A 21299-nucleotide genomic window follows, 5' to 3' on the forward strand; every position below is an offset into this window, starting at 1 on the left:
GTGCTCGTAGTGTGACGTACTACAAAATTGTGTAGGAAAAATACTCATAATTGGGAAATTATATAATAATAACAATTATAACAACGGGATTTTAAAGGAAGGAAGTGGCAGTACTTTTCAAAATACAGCTACAAGAGCAGAAAAGCAAAATCACGGTCATATAACTAAATAAATATGAAATACGTGTATATTTTTATAACAATATTAATAAAAGATCGGTAGCGCATTTAACACATTTGCCTGTAACTAGGATTTAGCAAAAATCGATTTCGGGCTATAATAAGTAAATTCCAACCATATTCCTTTTCCAAACTATTACTATATACACCAAAATTATAACACTTGTGGTGTATTAAAATTCGAAAAGGATTGCTGTAAATGACTTGACAGATTTAATGTATGATTTGTAGCCTCACAGTAAACAAAAATAAGGACACAGCTAAATAATGCGAAATTCGATCAGCTTCAGATATATCCACCGGTGTCGTGTGCTTCAACACCGTGAGATTAATCACGTTTCACATGAAAAAATTGTTGATGGAAACAATTTGCCTGGTGTACGATTTGCGTTCTAGTGTCATGTTTCTAGCACTTGATCGTATGACGATATAGTCTAGTTAATATCCGCCCATCTCTCCCAACCTTTTTCAGCAATAGCTTCTTGTCTTGTAGTTTATTAGGGTTTGTGTGATGTGGCTTGTTTAATACTATCGGAGAACTTTTATTGATGAAACTGATGTTCTCGTTTCAGATTCCGCGCAGAGGCCGCAGCTGGCGTATAGCGGAGGTAAGTGCCGTTCACCTGACACTGAACAGAGTCGAAATTTCCACTGTGAAGCCTCGGCAAGGGTGAGAGCGGGCTCCACACGTAATTGCATAATAGCTTTCATAGAACATAATTTCTCAGCATGCCTCTTCTTCATAGTTACGTATCTTGCCAAAGTTCGTATTCCTCATTAGTAGTGGGATTACCTTACAGAAACTGAGGGTTTAGGATTTCACACTACAGGTCACTGGAAGCCAGATTCAATCTCTGTGTAGCTCACAGAGCTGATGCAGTGCGCACCATACAGTTTAATCCTTAAATAAGAGCTGATGATATTGACATGCAGCAATCGCCATTATTTTTGTTCACGGAAAATATTATTTAAATAACTATAAATACACTAAAGAGCTAAAGAAACTGGCACAGCTGCCTAATATCATGTAGCGTCCTCGCGAGAACGCAGAAGTGCCGCAACACAACGTGGAATGGTCTCGACTAAAGTCTGAAGTAGTGCTGGACGTAATTGTCACCAAGAATCCTGCAGGGCTCTCCATAAGTCCGCAAGAATATGAGCGGGTGGTAATCTCTTCTGAACTGAACGTCGCAAGTCATCCAAGATATGCTCAATAATGTTCATGTCTGGAGAGTCTGGTAACCAGCGGAAGTGTTTAAACTCAGAAGAGTGTTCCTAGAACCACTCTAGCAATTCTGGAAATGTGGAGTGAAGCATTGTTCTGCTGGACTTGCCCACTTCCGTCGGAATGCACAATGAACATAAATGGACGCATGTGATCAAACAGGACTCGTACGTACGCGTCTGCTGTCAGAGTCGCATCTAGATGTATCATGGGTCTCATATACTCCAGAGCCTACATCCGCTTGAACAGTCCCCTGTTGACATGCAGGGTCAATGGATTCATGAGGTTGTTTCTATCCGCTCAATACAATTTGAAACGAGACTCGTCCGACTAGGCAACATCTTTCCAGTCATCAACAGTGCAATGTCGGTGTTGACAGGACCAGCCGAGGCGAAAAGCTTTTTGTTGTGCAGTCATCAAGGGTACGCGAATATCAGTGTTGAATACTCCCTCATGCCCTTTTTTTTCTCTCAAAATTATGAACTTTCCGTTCGATCGCTGACGTGTCTGATCTCCGTCAATAGTCTTTGTAAGTGTGATAGTACGTTTGGTTACAGAATATGAGTCATGTGGTAAGAATATATTACCGTCGCAAGTAAATATGATGAATAATGAAAGTACGTGAGATGCCACATAAATCTCTCACAGAAACAAAATCAACAAATTAACGGATGTGAACTACGTTACAATAAAGGAATTCAAGAGACAAAACTTGGAATGCGGAACGTAAGAGTTATAACATGTGGTACTTATGTAGAACAAATGGGAGGTACGCACATCTGTAGGTCCCTTCCTTACGCCTTGCTGTTCCAAACGGACGTTACACAACGACACAGCAACAAATTTGAATACAGCGATCAGATACGCCAAAGACTGGACGGAGAGTGCATAATTTTGTGAAAAAAGAAATAAATAAGTACATGTGTGAGGCATAAGGAAGATATGAATATGGATCTCCCCCTTCGCAGTTCAATTCCGTGACAAAATAACCACGACATTTTTGGATATTCAAATTCACACGATGTTCGATTTTACTTCTTTTTTCATAGTTCAGTATACATTTTTCCTAATTCCACTCTTGATCCGTGTTTAGTTTTTGACGGGTTACCCACTAGGCCGTCTTTCCATTAAATCTGAGGGGTTTCCATGCGGAGTTTCCTTTGTGAGAAGTGTATTACAGATGCATACCTAACAAGGGAGGGGTCGACTTTGGGATCACGGATTTACGTCAGACTTCGTACACTTTCGGTAGGCCGTTAAAACAAGAAGTAGTAAGGTGCACTGCCCTAGCAATTCCGAGAAAATAGCAAAAGAAATTTTCCAAATGTTACGCATCTGTTATGTGTAATATGTCACTGTGCGTAGGTAATGAATGTTAAAGTCAATGGTGGTCAAGTGATTAGCGCTCGCGCTTCGATAGGCCAACGCGTGTATGACGGCGATTCGACTCCCGCTAAAACTTAATTTTTGTAGTACAAGTGTAAATTCTGTGATATTCAAAAAAAAAAAAAAATGCGCCTACACTATACGTTTCTCGCTGCTTTAGCTGTGGCACGTCTTACTCCGGCGACGGTTTTACCCATCACCTACGCATCGGCGATCTCTTCTTCTGCCACCGGCCACCGTACGTCGGACCATGTATCGGTCACTCTGCTGCGACGGATACCGTCGTAATCGATGCGTCGCGCTCGCATCGTGACGCTACTCCGTCGCCTCTACCAACAACGACGACTTCCGATCCCACCCGGCCGATGATATGGACGCCCCTTCACTTATTGTTTCGGATCCGCCTTCGTCCCAGACCGCCGCAACTCCCTCCCGTCTTCCGACACAGAGGGACGAGCACGCAAACACCTATATATGCATTACCATATGGTAGGTGCGAAATGCAATAATGTCTCTGTCGACGAAACTTTCGAGTCCAGGAACATTAGGTACTCCAGAACCTTCACGGACGATGGCTACAGTAAACCATCCGTTACCATGACCAAATGAATCATTAATATCTAAACTAAAATTAAGACGGCAACCACAGAAAACAGAAGGTCCGTCAAGCAAGGCTTGAGCAGCGACAGACTTGACTGGTATACGATTCTTCTTGTCTCCAGCTGTTGTAGCAAACTCAATGTTCTCGATGGTTTTGTACACTGTCTGTTTAGAACGGCGACGATATCTTCTGTATGGCATCTTGGCAGCATTCAATACAGTTGCCTGTGCAGCAGCAGCAGCGCGAATGAGCCGCCGCGCGGCGCTCGCTCGCTTATATAGAAGGCCGATAACGCGTGTTCCCCAGGGAAGCGTCCTGAGACCTCTGCTGTTCCTGATCTATATAAATGACCTGGGTGACAATCTGAGAAGTTCTCTTAGATTGTTCGCAGATGATGCTGTAATTTACCGTCGAGTAAGGTCATCCGAAGACCAGTATCAGTTGCAAAGCGATTTAGAAAAGATTGCTGTTTGGTGTGTCAGGTGGCAGTTGACGCTAAATAACGAAAAGTGTGAGATGATCCACATGAGTTCCAAAAGAAATCCGTTGGAATTCGATTACTCGATAAATAGTACAATTCTCAAGGCTGTCAATTCAACTAAGTACCTGGGTGTTAAAATTAAGAACAACTTCAGTTGGAAGGACCACATAGATAATATTGTCGGTAAGGCGAGCCAAAGGTTGCGTTTCATTGGCAGGACACTTAGAAGATGCAACAAGTCCACTAAAGAGACAGCTTACACTACACTCGTTCGTCCTCTGTTAGAATATTGCTGCGCGGTGTGGGATCCTTACCAGGTGGGATTGACGGAGGACATCGAAAGGGTGCAAAAAAGGGCAGCTCGTTTTGTATTATCACGTTATAGGGGAGATAGTGTGGCAGATATGATACACGAGTTGGGATGGAAGTCATTACAGCAAAGACGTTTTTCGTCGCGGCGAGACCTTTTTACGAAATTTCAGTCACCAACTTTCTCTTCCGAATGCGAAAATATTTTGTTGAGCCCAACCTACACAGGTAGGAATGATCATCAAAATAAAATAAGAGAAATCAGAGCTCGAGCAGAAAGGTTTAGGTGTTCGTTTTTCCCGCTCGCTGTTCGGGAGTGGAACAGTAGAGAGATAGTATGATTGTGGTTCGATGAACCCTCTGCCAAGCACTTAAATGTGAATTGCAGAGTAGTCATGTAGATGTAGATGACCTTGAGTCGACTTAGAATGTTTCACACTGCCAGCGGCGCGTTATCCCGGACGGGAGCACTAGCCGTACTAGGTGCTCCCGTCCGCTGTGCCCTAAGTCCGCCGCTGGCGCGCTGCCAAGATTGCGTAAGCTGTTCGGCGGGTTGCGTCAGCCGCCTTTGTAGGCGCAACATGCTGTTGCATCCTTGAGCCCCCGGTTCTAGACGTACCCTTGTCCGGTTCTCAGCTACGCTACAGATCAGTTTGTAAATAAACAATTAATTAATGAAAATATACAGTAGCAAACTCAATATTCTCGATGGTTTTGTACACTGTCTGTTTAGAACGGCGACGGTATCTTCTGTACGGCATCTTGGCAGCGTTCAATGCAGTTGCCTCTGCAGCAGCAGCAGCGCGAATGAGCCGCTGCGCGGCGCTCGCTCCCTTATGTAGAAGTCCGATAACGCGTGACCTTGAGTCGGACAAAACCAACGAGAACATTGAATTTGCCACAACATCTGGAGACAAGAGGAATCGTATACCAGCCAAGTCTGTCGCTGCTCAAGCCTTGCTGCAAGGACCTTCTGTTTTCTGTGGGTGCCGCCTTAATTTAATATCTAAACTATTAATGATTCATTTGGTCATGGTAACGGATGGTTTACTGTAGCCATTGTCCGTGGAGGTTCTGGAGTACCAAATGTTGGTGAAGTCGAAAGTTTCGTTGATAGAGACTTTATTGCATTTCGCACCTACCATAGGGCCGAACTTGCTAATAAAGACTTTGGTAAATCTGCTTATATGTCGACCTCTGCATTGTCTTTGTATACTCGTAATATGAGGAAAATATCTGTAAATGAGTCTGTATTCATCTGGGTAAAAGGAAAAGGAGTATGTGAATATGTAAAGTTTGTTGGTGACTGTACTGTATATTTTCATAAATAAATTGTTTATTTACAAACTGATCTGTTGCGTAGCTGAGAACCGGACAAGGGTACATCTAGAACCGGGGGCTCAAGGATGCAACAGCATGTTGCGCCTACAACGGCGGCTGACGCAACCCGCCGAACAGCTTAAGCAATCTTGGCAGCGCGCCAGCGGCGGACTTAGCGCACAACTCCCCTTGAGGCTCCAGAGGCTGTCCGGCCCGACGAGACCTCATAGAACCTGCACGACGACACGAATGACGACAACATGACGTGCCGGTGCCTACTCTGCTGGCTCGCCCAGGTTCATCTGAACCAATGGACTCCACCGTTGCGACGGCCGCCGAGACGTCCTCTGCTCCTAAGAAGGAAGTGGAACGTAAGAACATCACAACAGCGCCTTCAATGGCGTGGAATGACGACGTCGACGAAGGCCCGAACCACACGCTGGGGACGGAGTCACCCCAGACGGAAGCATAGTTACGCCACCGATAACGCCGACAGGCGGCGTACGGTATGACTCGCCGTTGCCTCGTCCCTCTTCACCCTCCACGGCAGGGTACGACTCCAAACCTAACGAGTAGCGACGATCAACACTAACAGAAGTACCTTCCCCTTGAAAATTCAACTGATAATATGGGCACCTGACGTCGTCGCACTGCTATAGGAAATACACTTGGCCACACTTCCAGACGTCGCGGGATATAACACTTATCCTTCTCCTGCTGATCACCTGGGACGTGGCGTAACCATCTACGCCAGATAAGGCATTCCGACGGCTGATATCACATACCTTCCATCCGCCAGAGCCATGGCCGCCACCGTCATGAGGACGCGTATTGTCCACATTTACGCTCCGTCAGGCTCTACCCGCAGACGTGACAGGGCACTGTTCTATTCAGAAGAAGTTGGACCCCTTTGGTTTTTTCGACGCTTTGATGCTTGGGGTTGATTTTAATTGTGTCCTGCACCCCAAGAATCAAATACCCCACTACAACACCTGTAAAAAACTGCGCCTTGTCGTTCGTGATCTGTTGCTCCGCGACACTTGGAACTTTCGGCACAGCGACGCACCTGGACATACTTACAGGACGAGCCACTCCGCGAGCCGCCTTGATAGGGTTTTCGTCTCTCGGGAACTCACACCTGGAGTCCAAGGTGCAGAACTTTGGCCCTTGGCCTTTTCGGATCACTGTGCCTACATGTGCACCGTTCACCTCCCGCAACAAGTGTTCTGGCGCAGCCGTGCACCGTGGAATATATGACACCTACCATCTTCATGATCCCGAATGTCTTCAACGTGTATCCGAGACATGGGCCACATGTGAACGTCACTTACCTAAGTGCTGCACAACCTTGACTTGGTGGCTGGAATGTGCAAAACCTCCCTTCCGACGTACCTTGATTCAGTATGGCAAGGAAGTAGCTGCATGGAACCGGCACACTACCAACCATTTCTCCACGACACCCACCCGCCCATCCCTGCAACCCAGAGGGAACACAGCAGGATTAACACATAAATTGTAACGTTGACACGCCGTAGTCTGGTGGGGGCGATGGTGCGGACCCGAAGTCAAGAGTCGGCAGAACGAGAACATCCCATCAAGCATTTCTAGGCCGTACTCCACGACCTGGACACCCACCCGCCCATCCCTGAAACCCAGAGGGACCGCAGCAGGATTAAGACATAAATTGTAACGTTGACACGCCGTAGTCTGTTGGGGGCGATGGTGCGGACCCGACGTCAAGAGTCGGCGGAACGAGAACATCCCACCAATCATCATATAGGAAACACCGACGACAACGACTCATCACTCAGAACTACACCTGTCGCGCGTAGCAATTCACTTTCCAGGCCGAAATCCTCAATGCCTTTTACACCACTACGCGCTGAAGAGTTTTTGTTACCACACGTAACTCGCACCACCGTCACCGTCGAAGCGGACGATCTGATGGAGCCAGATACGTACGATGAAGCCCGCGATGCAATCAACGACGGTGCTCTGAATAAGACAACTGGAGTCGACGGATTGCCGATAGAATCTTATCGCGCCTTTCTCGTGAAGGACGACGATGTATCATGAAGTTATGACGATGGGGAGCGCCCTACGTTTGTCACGGGAATTATTATACCCATCCACAAACCGAGACCGCGAGTGACGGCAGCATGTTACCGTCCCCTGACTCTGCTTAACGTCGACTATAAAATTTTTACACGACGCCTGGCGACGCGATTCCGCTAGATCCTACCTAGAATTCTATCCCCGGATCCGACAACTCCGGGTGGCTCGGTTAATACGTATATAAACGGCCACAGGGGAATGTCGTGTTTGAATTGCACTGGCAGCGGCGTGCAGGCTCCGCCCGCGGTCGTTGCCATTGATTTTGACAGCGCATTCGACAAAGTGCGGCATCGTTTTCTGTTCTCACCTGTTTTCACCCGCCTTTATCGATAGCATCCGGCACCTGTACGGCACCGCCGAATCACTGATTCAGGTCAATGGCCGCGTAGCGAGACCAGTTGCGATCCGGCGTTACGCAAGGTTGCCCACTTTCGGCCCTACTCTATGCCATAAACCTGGACCCACTCATCGGGAGTCTGACGAGCCACCTAACTGATCTCACTTTGATACAGCACAGTTTTCGGTGTCGTGTGTATGCGGACGACCTCCTCCTCTAGTCCGCTCGCGGAATGAAACACAAACGGTGCTTGATTTGATACCAACGTACGGAACTGCAGCGCGCAATAACATGAATTTGGCTCAATTCATAGCGATGTCCACTGGACGCGGCTTCAAACGACGACTTAGCACCTCTCCCCTGTCTACAGAAACTACGATACCTCGGTATCATTTTCACCTCCACCGTGCGCCACTCCGCTGCCAATTATTTTCGGCGTGCACTCCAAATTATGAGCACGGTGGTGCAACAAAACCTCTTCCGCTGACTCGATTCTTTACAACGTGTCCAATACTTCAGTCAACATGTGGCGTTCAGAATGGTGCACATCGCACATGCCCTCTCGCTGCCATCAACTATTAGCTGCTTTCGGATACTTTTTACGGCTCTTGCGCTTTTTAAGGCTCGTTACGAAACGCTCACCCTCCCCCACGAGCGGGAGGCCTCGACCGTGTCAATGTGTGACTCCGAGCGGCGTCACTGTACATGTCCACCATGCACAAGCAGTGGAAAGCGCACCCTCCCTCACACGCGTTTTGGAATTTCTTATTCCCGCGACCAAACGCCACCAGTACCAGCTGGACACATTAAGCACCTTCTGAAACACATTTCTGATTTAATCGTCGACTTAAGTTATGCTGTCACACACTTGCCAAACACGCGTTCGCCTCGACCTAAGGATTTCTATACCCCACTGCTTCGTTGCATACCTAGCAACAACATCGAACTCAAACATCCATCGACGTGGTGGCCCACGGTTTAGCGTCATATCCACCAGCATTTCCTTCCCTCCAACGTCCGGGAAACATGGAACCACTTCGCATATGGAAAATTCGCCACAAATCAATTTCTTCACGCCATCGGACTGACGGACTCTTCGCTTTGCTCAATTTGCCACCTCATGGAAGAAGATGTCCACCAAATGACTTGTGCTGCCAGCAGTGACGTCTGGAAACTGGGTAGGCAGTTTGCTGCCCGCTACCTCTGCATTCCACCGAGCTCGTCTGCATCCTGAGGACACTCATTTCCCCGCCACCAAAAATCACGCGATTGTATGGGACTAGGGCTGGACTATCTCTTACATGCATACTGATGGTGATACATTACGCCTTGACTTCTCGTAGTACTTACAAACCGCCCACAATGAAGTCGAGCACTGACCAGCTGGATGGCACCACATGCGGACGAAACTCCCCCCCCCCCCTCCCCCTGCTGATATCTGCGACTCTCCGTGGCTACATTCTATATCCTACCCCACAGCGGAGAAGGCGCATGGACACGCACCCCTTTCTTTTATGGCCTATACCAGAGCACGATGGTCATGTCCCCATCCTCTTTGACTTCCACCCTCCTTTCGGGTGCTTCTTCCCGGTAGCTGTGCCGGGGACACAGTGGCCAGGCCTTGCATGCTGACCCCTACCCTCTCTGTCTCCACACTTGCCTGCAAGCCCTTATGATACCCCCGCCACTTTGTGTACTGCATCACACCTCTTAGCGTACTTCAGTATTATTGTTAATATTTTTTTCCCAACGCCTTGTTAATAAAGACTTTTGTTCGCCTTGTTCAAATGTAATGCCTCTATTTGAGTCCGCCGAAAGGATGGCATTTCTATTGTATTTATGCCTGTACGAACAAAGACGTTTACTTACCCAGTTTCCGGTAACGAAAAAGAAAGTACAGGGGAGTGATTCAGGGAAGGAAGGGGGAGGCATCGTGTCCAGGCCTCGGGTTTCGACCCCTGCCTACCCTGTCTCCACCAACTCAGAACTGATCACTCTACTCTTCACCATTTCTAATAATTAAAATAAAAAGCAAAAAAGGTGTAGCGTCCTCAATTAGTAAAATAAAAGTGGTTAGCGCTCTGGCTTCGAAAGGCAAACGTGTGTAGGACGGCGGCTCGACTCCCACTAAAGCTTATAGTATCAGTGTAAATACTGTGATATTCAAGTAATTTACACCCACACTATTCGTTCCCGCTACATTAGCGTCCTCTCACTGCTACGCAGGTTAACTGCCAAACGGGGTCAGCCTCTAAGCCTGTAGCTCTTGAGGCGCAAAGTAGTTTCGGGTACATTACCAGGTTCCATGTATAAGGGATTTCGTAAATCACTACAAGTATACATTTTCAGGAAAAGTATGCATTTCTTCGTTTACTTGTCGATAGTGGTAAACATGTTTTTCCTTACAATTATATCTAATTAAAAATAGTAAGTAGTGTCATCACATAAAATTCACTAAAACTTCATGCTAATACACGTGCTTTTTAAAAATTATATTACATCTAAACTGTCATATGAGGAAAAAGTATAGATTAAAAATTAAGTTTGAACGGGAGCCAACGGTCGCTTCACACCCATTTCTCTTACGTAGCTCAAACCCTAAACACTCTTTTTTTTTTTCTTCGGTATTGTTCGTTGTGTTTCGTCTGTACTGACATCACATCGTATCCATTCAGCTTATCTTTCGATTCCTCTATTCAATTAGTTGTTTTAAAATGACACAAAACATCTAACCTTCTGGCCGAACAAGCTGAGCTCTTGTTCCTACCACCACGAACTCTGACGTATGCACAGGTACATAAGACACATAACAGACACGTCATACTTCTCTTGCCATTTTCTCGGTATTGACAGATTAGTGCACCTTAATACTTGCATATAACTTTGTTTTAACGGCCTACTAATGGTGTACAACGTTTGAAGAAAATCTGTGATCCCAACGGCGTGCCCTCCCATTGTAAGGAACGTAATAGCACCCCGTGAGATAATCGATTTCGAACATGTAATTATAACAGATGCAAACGCAGCGGTCATAGCGTTCTCACAGAAATTCGGATTCGCGAGGGACATAGTTACTAGTGTAGACCCTCTGCATCGGACACGAATAAACTGCTGCGCAGTACGACCGCAAGTTGAGGTGGCCAGGTAGCTAGACGTTTTGGGAGTGGTGTGACTACCACATCAAATAAATGTCATTCGCACAATAATAATTTAATTAGGATAAATCCGCACTGCTCTCATTAAGTAACAAAATACAAATAGGTCCATAAGTTGACAATGCAGTAAATACTAGAAGGTATCCAATTAGCTGCCTTTTGCAAATCAGTCAAGTGATAGTGGAACTCGAACCCGGTCACCGGTTCACAATAGTGGACGCGCCGTTCTACGCAGCGCTGGCCAAAGAGCAAAGTCACTGGTACTTCTAAAACCTATGAATAGAATCAGTTCCGAAAAGCAGAACGATTGCATTGCCCACTTCTACAACTACATCCATACTACACAAGCAATCTTACGGTGTGTGGCGGAGGGTACTTCGAGTACCTCTATCGGTGCTCCCTTCTACTCCAGTCTCGTATTGTTCGTGGCAAGAAAGATTGTCAGATTGTCGGTATGCCTCTGTGTGGGCTCTAATCTCTCTGATTTTATAGTCATAGTCTCTTAGCGAGATATACGTAGGAGGGAGCTATATACTGCTTGACTCCTCGGTGAAGGTATGTTCTCGAAACTTCAACAAAAGCCCGTACCGAGCTACTGAGCGTCTCTCTTGCAGAGTCTTCCACTGGAGTTTATCTATCGTCTCCGTAACGCTTTCGCGATTACTAAATGGTCCTGTAACGGAGCGCGTTGATCTCCGTTGGATCTTCTCTACCTCTTCTATCAACTATATCTGCTACGGATCCCACACCGGCGAGCAGTATTCAAGCAGTGGGCGAACACGTGTACTGTAACCTACTTCCTTTGTTTTCGGATTGCATTTCCTTAGGATTCTTCCAACGAATCTCAGTCTGGCTTCTGCTTTACCTACCATTAATTTTATATGGTCATTCCATTTTAAATCACTGCTAATGCCTACTCCCAGATAATTTATGGACTTAACTGCTTGCAGTTGCTGACCTGCTATATTGTAGCTAAATGATGGAGCTTTCTTTCTATGTATTGGAAGCACATGACAATTGTCTACATTGAGATTCAACTGCCATTCCCTGCACCATGCGTCAATTCATTGCAGATCCTCCAGCATTTCAGTACAATTTTCTATTGTTACAACCTCTCGATATACCACAGCATCATCTGCAAAAAGTGTCAGTGAACTTCCGATGTTATCCACAAGGTCATTTGTATGTATTGTGAACATCAACGCTCATAAGACACTCCCCTGCTGCACACCTGAAATCACTCTTACTTAGGAAGACTTCTCTCCATTGAGGATGACATACTGCCTTCTGTCATCTAGGAACTCTTCAGTCCAATCACACAATTGGCCTGATAGTCCATATGCTCCTGCTTTGTTCATTAAACGACTATGGGGAACTTCCAAAACCATATTTAGAATAACCTTTCACAATACGAGTAAATAATTTAAGCGCCTTAAATAATCATAATAATAGGTTAAAAATCGGGCCTTTATCTCTCGCCAATCAGTCAATAGTAACCCAACAACAAGTCACCGAAAAACTCGTACAAGCGTAGTGCAGATAGGCTAACGCTTGCAAGAAACAGTGCTGACGACGGAAGCGTAGTCGAATAGAATGAACTAAAAGTATCATATGTACGACAAGTTACAATATTCATATAATAAAAATTTTAAAACCGAACGCACTCGCTGGGAGAGACCAGACGAGTTGCAATACTCAAGCATATTCTCCCAATACAGATCGGAACTCAAACGAATAAATGCCCAATTTATATGTAGTGTAAAAAAAAAGAAAATTTGGCCGGTAATAACAGGAACAAGGAACAAATTAATGGGCAGAAGCAGTTTAACACCAAACAATAAATAATCAACTCTTTTCAAGTCTCTGGGGGCCAGTAACAAACACAACGTAAGAGGCCGACTGCACACCAGTACGTGGTAAATTCAGGACAAATAGCATTAAACTAGACTGTGCGATATGTTAAAGTGAGTTCCGTTGCCCAAGCGCACAGCAACAGGAAATATTATGAAACGCATCCATCACTTTGAGTTCCCTTTGGCTTTTGTTACTAATGGTAACCGGTACAGCAGCCTTGCTATGGTCGCGCCCCTGAAACGACGTTTATTTTACTCGATGTTGCAGCTGCACACTTTATCCCCCGCCCCAGTTCGCACGCTCACGTGGGCTAGACTAAGCACTCCGCCACGCACTGCTCTGCTCTGGAGGCGCACACTGAGATTCTCTGCTCGGAACCTGTTTCCATCTGCAACTTGCCTTCTTAACCATCCTGCAGATAATCTTCTCCACTAGACCGGTATGCTTGGAAAGGGGTAGGAAGCCGCGGCAAGTGCTTTCTTGGGCGCCATGAGCGACATTGTTTCTGGGTAACAGCCAGGGTGTAATCACAATATCGATAAGAGCCAGCACTGCTTACAAGTGTTCGTGGAATGGACGTCACGTCGCGTCAGAAGGTACAAGAATTCTACTGTTAGTCGATCTCCGCCGATTTGCATGTGGGACATCAGGAATCCATTTCTTCCATTTCCGCACGGAAACAGATGCTTTAGCAGCCGAGGTCCGACATCGGTGACTTCTCATAACTCTCTCCCACTGAGTGTAATATAACACTGGAAAGAATATGGAACAGGCCTACGACACGCTAGCCAGTAGTGCTTAAAGATATTTCAACTGAAGCCATAGAATCTTCTGTTATAAACTGTATGACAGGACGTTGCTTGAGTTTTCGTTACGAACACAAGTTATTCATTTACGCCAGACAACGCTACTCATCACAGCAACAGCTTACGTTCATACAGAGACTGCAAGAGCAACTCTACGCAGCAGCTTGAAACCAATTGAGGAATATGATGCCATGAGGCATTATCAATACAGAGTGTGTCAGAAAGGACTTTAAAACTTTTTTAAAACTTTGCAATGATATGAAAATTTACTATGATGACTTAGACGCTCAGTGTATGTGTTGTTTTGTACCAAACAACCTCAAGTTTTATTCACATAGTGCATCAGTACCCCATTCGGTCACCAGGAATGCCAGCGTAGTGGACAGTTAAATTGGTTTCCTTCACTGGTGTGGAACGTGCCCGCTTTGCGTTTTGGTTTCATAGAACCAACACTGAAACAACTTTTCGCCTCATATTTCCGCATATTGACGAATATGACCGAGATAAGATGGTTTACTACCAGCAAGACGGTGCGCCACTTTATTTCCTCACAGAAGTTCGATGTTACCTCGACAGTTGCTTCCCAGGTCGGTGGACTGGCCGTGATGGGCCAATCACATGGCCACCTCGCTCCGAAGACTTGACACAAATGGATTTCTTTCTCCTGGGTTTCATTAAAGACCGTATGTATGTTTCTCCCATGCCAAATAATTCCGCCGACATGAAAAATCCAATCCGCGCTGCCGCTGCACAAGCTAAGCCCGATTTGCTCCAACGAGTGTGCGAAGAAATGGATTACACAGGCCAGCGATGGAAAAACTTTTATGCTGGAAATACCTTATTAATATGCTTTTTAGGGTCATAAATCCAAATATGATACTTAAGAAACTGTATCACCCGCCATTTATTCGCATTTTACAGTTAAATTTATTAAATTAAGCGATTTATATGGAATTTAACAGCTTTTATATAATTAAAAAACTTTAAAAAAGAGGTTTAATGAATATAGATGACGTTGGTAGCACTCCTGAAAAATATCTGCTCTACAAATGGTCGATTCCATATTTTGTGATAACATATGTAGCTTTGTTTACTGTCACTTTAACCTCACTTTCCCATTTCCTATACATGTGCTCAGTACAATGGCTAATCGTGGACTTAGAAACTCTGCTGACAGTTTTTGTTATATCTGTGGTGAATTTGTGATTAAAAACACCAAATAAACATTACAGTCTTTGTGAAAAAGGTTTATCTATCATACCTTAGATCTAAACTAGGGGATCAAGATAAATCTTGGGCGTCGCATAATGTATGCTATGTGTGTGTTGAAGATCTTTGAAAATGGTCCAAAAAGGAGACAAAAGCCTTTAGATTTGATGTTCCTATGATAAGGAAGGAGCCAAGAAATCATTTCGATGATTGCAGCTTTACCAGTGTTGATATTACTGGTCGTAATTCGGGAAACAACCCTCCGTTTGGTTAAGTATATGGGCTTAACGAAAGATAAAGCTGAATTGCTTGGCTCTAGAGTAAAAGGAAAGAACTTATTGGCAGTTGGAAGCAGCATGTACATGTATAGAAAGAGAGAGTAGCAATTTTCCAATTTTTTTCAAAAAGAAGGTGATGTAGTGTACTGCTCAGACATTCCCGGTCTGATGAATGTGTTTGGCATTGAATACAAAAAGGAAGACTGCAGGCTTTTTATTGATTCATCCAAAACTAGTTTAAAGGCTGTTTTAGTACCGAATGGTAACGTGTATGCATCTATATATGTTGTGCATTCTGTACATATGAAAGAAAGCTATGAAAACTTAGAAATAGTGCTAAATAAAATAGGCTATTTTGTTCATGGTTGGATGATTTGTGGCCATTTAAAACTGACATGCATGCTCCTTGATCAGCAAGTTGGCTTTACAACATTTTCATGTTTCTTGTGTGATTGGGACAGTAGAGTTAGGGATCAGCACTGCTACAGAAAGAAATGGCCTGTGAGGGAGTCTTTAACACGAACTGAGACGAACATTCTACGCAAAAAACTTGTTGATCAAAAAAACGTACTCCTACCACCTCTTCATAGGCCTAATGAAACAGTTCGTAAAGGCTTTGCCTAAAGATAGACTATGTTTTAAGTATCTCTGTCGAAAGTTTCCAAACCTTTCAGAAGATAAACTAAAAGAAGGTGTTTTTGTCGGACTTGACATTAGAAAATTGATGTTTGATGTTAACTTTGAATCCACAGTGACCTAAAGCGAAAAAGAAGCATGCGTATCATTCAGGCAAGTCTTTACAAAGTTCATAGAATATGAAAAAGACCCAGAATACGTTTGTGTTATAGCTACAATGTTATAGAAATTTATAGAAGTTTAGCATGTTTAATGATCCTGAAAGTTCACTTTTTGAACAGTCACCATGATTACTTCCCGGACAATATGGGAGATGTTAGTGAGGAACAAAGAGAGCGTTTTCACCAGGACGTTAAAGTGATGGAAAAACGCTACCAAAGCCGTTGGAATAACAACATGATGGGCGACTCATTTGCAGAAAAAGGTACACAAGAAGCTTCAAAGAAAAACGAGAAAGGAAATATAAACCAATTGCAACTGATAAAAGAAACCTCTATTAACCCATATCGTTGTTTTAAGTAGCTTACTGTAAATACAAACCATGTTTATGTTATAACACAGTGTTTCATTAATTTCTCAGTTTACCGTATAGCATAGCATTTTTATACTACATAGTAAAAAGCATATTACTCGAAAACTATGGGTGATACAAAAATACTAGGGCTAGATTTGGATTCAGCACATAAAAATCAGTAAAGATCAGCCTTCAAAATAAAAAATGTTTTCCAGAAAAAAAATTTTAGTTGGCCTGTATTATCGTTGGAATGTTTACCGCGTCACAAATGGTAGTCACATCGAACCAAAATGACACTTGTCACTTTATGTGAAACCTGAGGTTGTATGATGCCAAGCGACACATCTACAGATTCGGTATTTATCTGAATAAATTTCTACATCATTCGAAACCTGTCAAGTCGTTTTTGACTCATTCTCTTCCGCGTTTGTAGTGAATCAGAATGAAGGGCAAGGGGGCGTGGCTCTTACTAGAGCGCGCCGTGGAAGTTGCTTCATATTTCATCTGGAGCGTCTGGGAAGAAGTGAGCCCGTCAACGCGGTAAGAGGTGCGTAACTTTTAATTAAGTCTGGCGGTAGTGGCGTGGAGCGAGTAGCGGCACTCCCAGTAATTACGTCGTGATGTGCCAGCTGCATCAGCCCCGCACTTCGCGCCAGGGAGCCGCGTCATCTTGGTGGCAGGTGAGCCTCAGGAAAGCGACGCCGAGGTCACGCACGGTGCGAGCTTCACATTCTTACGTAAACTGCACTGGCCTCGAGTGTATGAGAGGCACGCCACAAATGGAAGATTTCCAGCAAAGAAGGTGAGATCTTCTAGGCTGATGGGCCGCTTCACGTTCCTCTCCGATTTCTTCTACAAGACTGACGTTTCGACCCCTTTGCTGGTATCTTCTTCAAGATCTTCCGACGTTCACAGTTTACTGAATGCTGTCCAAGAACAGCGCTTATTCCGAAGAAGTAGGGTTATTGGCTACTATTGGTGGACCATCGTCATTCGATAGAAAGCGATACAGGCAGAGCAAGACAAGGGAGAAACCTCTATCAAAATATTAATGTTGTGCCGAAGACGTAGCTTGCTGGTCGTAGTTATCATCGTCGCGGAGCGTGGCTGCGGCTGCATGTTTACTTCCTTGGCCTTTTTGTGTGTCTGTGTGTGTGTGTATTTTTTTGGTGACCAATCTTCTGATTGAAGATTTGTGCGACTTCAGCCGTTCACTTATGTAATAAAGTAAACACTAGCAGCCATCCTTTCGACGTTATTTATTACATAGCCACCAGTTTCGGTGACTCAAGGCAGAAGATGATGTTACTGAGTCATCGAAACTGTTTGCTATACAACAAATAAAATGGAAAGTAAGTCTGCGGGTGTTTCATTTCATTACATTACTTCCTTGAAGAAGGGAAGCCATAGAGCTGGAAGCCCATAGACGTCTTCTCTATTGAAGTTACATTCTCTTTTGAACCTCAATCGCTTCCCGGACTCCTTCTAAAACGCTCGCTCTCTTGGCCAGCACACGTACCTTATTGAAACTAATGCATTGAGAACAGTTCTCCTGATATCACGCAGAAGCACATTCCCCCTCCGCCCCCTCCCCCACTCTGTTTTAACCTCATTTGGCGTTGGTGCTATTCCATGCATTCTTTTACAGCTCTTCCCGTTTCGGCTGTACATACTCTACTCCCGCCACACATCACTTCATAGACCTGAAGTATGGAAGTAAACAAGTCCGTCCGTTTCACATCGGAATAGGTGTTCTCAGTGATAAACGGAATCTGGACACCACTTTTCCGCAGAATTGGGCTGGTGCGGTCAGTAACTCTCGATACAAACGCTAACGTAACAGTGTGAAAAGGCAGTTCCTCGTCCTTTTCACTATCATGCTTATTAGAAATGTATTACCACTCGTGATAAAATCAGTAACAAAACAGTAATTACACAATATGTTGCAGACGGAAATCTACATTTTGTGAAGACTAATTATTCGTTTCATTCAAACAGAAGTGGCTTCATCCCTAAAGTAAATAGCATTCCGCGGGCCACGCAGCCACTAAAGAGCACTTAAAAGTAAGAGCCCTACCAGAAAGAAGTGGAGTGTCCCTTGTATATAACAACGGCTAAGTAACGAGTCCAAATAAATGACGCTCCGCTGCGCAAAGTTCAGGTTTTGAGACAATTTGGAAATTTGTGGTAAACTCTTATGAGACCAAACTGTTTAGGTCATCGGTCCCTAAGCTCACACACTACTTAATCTAACGTTAAGTAACTTACGCTAAGGACGACACACACACGTGCCCGAAGGAGGACTCGAACCTCCGAAGGTGGGAGACGCGCGGACCGCTACAAGACGTCTCAGACCGCGCGGCTATCCCGCGTGGCAGATTTTGAGACAGGAAATGTACACTCAGGGGACATAAGTCACGACATAGCGCTATACACTTATACAGGGTGTTTCAAAAAGGTACGGCCAAACTTTCAGGAAACATTTCTCACACACAAAGAAAGAAAATATTTTATGTGGACATGTGACCGGAAACGCTTACTTTCCATGTTAGAGCTCATTTTTTTACATCTCTTCAAATCACATTAATCATGGAATGCAAACACACAGCAACAGATCGTACCAGCGTGTCTTCAAACACTTTGTTACAGGAAATGTTCAAAATGTCCTCCGTTAGCGAGGATACATGCATTCACCCTCCATCGCATGGAATGCCTGATGCGCTGATGCAGCCCTGGAGAATGGCGTATTGTATCACAGCCGTCCACAATACGAGCACGAAGAGTCTCTACATTTGGTACCGGGGTTGCGTAGACAAGAGCTTTCAAATGCCCCCATAAATGAAAGTCAAGAGGGTTGAGGTCAAGAGAGCGTGGAGGCCATGGAGTTGATCCGCCTCTACAAATCCATCGGTCACCGAATCGGTTGTTGAGAAGCGTACGAACACTTCGACTGAAATGTGCAGGAGCTCCATCGCGCATGAACCACATGTTGTGTCGTACTTGTAAAGGCACATATTCTGGCAGCACAGGTAGAGTATCCCGTATGAAATCATGATAACGTACTCCCCTGAGCGTAGGTGGACGAAAATAAAATTAAGGTCTAACATGGGAATTAAGCATTTCAGGACACATGTCCACATAACATACTTGTGTGTGAGGAATGTTTCCTGAAAGTTTGGCCGCATCTTTTTGTAACACCCTGTATAGATGGCAGTAGTATTTCATACAGAAGGGATAAAATGGCAGTGCATTTTCGGAGCTATCATTTGTACTCAGGAGATTCTCTTGAAAATGATTCTGACACGATTATGGGCACACTATGGGAATTAAAAGATTTCGATGTTCACAGTGTCGAGAGTGTCCCGAGAATGCCCAAATTCAGGGATTACCTCTCATCGCGGACAATGCAGTCGCCGATTGCCTTCATTTAACGGCTGAGAGCAGCGGCTCTTGTGCAGAGTTGTCAGTGCTAAGAGACTAGCAGTACTGTGTGAAGTAACCGCAGAAATCAACATTGGACGTATGATGAACGTATTTGTTAGGAAGCGGCAGCGGTATTTGGCGTTAATGTGCTATGTCTGCGGACGACCGACGCGAGTGCTTATGCTAACAGCACGACGTCACCTGCAAAACGTCTCTTGGGCTCGTGACCACATTGTTTGGATACTGAATGTCTGGAAAACCTTGAGCTGGTCATATGAATGCCAATTTCAGTTGGTAAGAGCTGATGGCAGAGTTCGAGTGGGCTGCAGACCCCATGAAGCCGTGGACCCTGGTTGTCAACAACCCACTGTGCCATATGATGGTGGTTCCACAATGGTGGTGGCTATGTTTGTGTGGAACTAACCGGTCGTGGGTATGGTTATATTCGTTTACTTGGAGGCCATGGACTTCATGTTCCCGAACAGCGATGGAGTTTTTATGGATGACAATGCGCCACGTCACCGGGTCATAATTGTAAGCGATTGGTTTGAAGAACATTCTGGACAGTTCGAGCGAATTATTTGGCCACCCAGATTGCGCGACATGAATCTCACCGAACATTTATTGGACGTAATCGACACAAGATCGTGCACAAGACCCTGCATCGGCAACACTTTCGCAATTGTGAACAGCTATAGAGGCATCATGGCTCGATAATTCCGCAGGGGACTTCCAACGACTTGTTGAGTCGAAGCCATGTGACTACTGCACTACGCCGGGCAAAAGGAGGTCCTGTACTAGATGAGAAGGTATCCCATGACTTAAATGACATGGCTGGCCGAGTGGCCGAGCGGTTCTAGGCACTACGGCCTGGGGCCGCGCCACCGCTACGGTCGCAGGTTCGAATCCTATCTCGGCATGGATGTGTGCGATGTCCTTAGGTTAGTTAGGTTTAAGTAGTTCTAAGTTATAGGGGACTGATGACCCCAGAAGTTAAGTCCCATAGTGCTCAGAGCCATTTGAACCATTTTTTCTTTGAACTTAAATGACTTCAGTGTCAGCACCTACCTTAAACAACCTTTCAGAAGCCAGTGACGACCAACCCCTTTAAAGGACAATGGTTTATGCGTTTTAGCTACGGAAGATGGAATCTAGCTTTGAATTATACATAAAATGTTGAGGAACACTTACACAGCACTTTAGCACAACGTTCTTTCAATGAAAATAAAAACCTTCGTACAAAACAAATCTGTTTAAAATTTCACACCTTCAGGCAATCCCCCACTGAATTTCTCTGTCGCTCAACAAATGCTTCCTCACTCCGGTATCAACCGCCCCCCCCCCCCTCCCAAAAAAAGTACGCTGTTATTATCCATGAAACCTATAACTTTATTACATCCCATTTGAGGTTTACACCAACGGTAGAGAATATTACCTAGCCAGAAAAGCGCAGTCTTGTGTACACAGAGGA

General features: G+C 44.9%; 1 protein-coding gene across 1 annotated transcript in view; it reads left to right on the forward strand.

The window, feature by feature from the left end:
• Positions 1-5811: 5811 nt before the first annotated feature.
• Positions 5812-21299, forward strand: part of LOC126335951 (agrin-like) — a 304094-nt gene continuing 288606 nt past the window's right edge. Inside the window, exons 1-3 of the mRNA XM_049999428.1 lie at positions 5812-5872; positions 16839-16952; positions 17035-17207. Of these exons, the coding sequence (XP_049855385.1) occupies positions 5812-5872; positions 16839-16952; positions 17035-17207 (348 nt within the window). The remainder of the gene's footprint in view (positions 5873-16838; positions 16953-17034; positions 17208-21299) is intronic.

The sequence above is a fragment of the Schistocerca gregaria genome, chromosome 2 (genome assembly GCF_023897955.1).
Source record: "Schistocerca gregaria isolate iqSchGreg1 chromosome 2, iqSchGreg1.2, whole genome shotgun sequence".
Classification (NCBI taxonomy): Eukaryota; Metazoa; Arthropoda; class Insecta; order Orthoptera; family Acrididae; genus Schistocerca; species Schistocerca gregaria.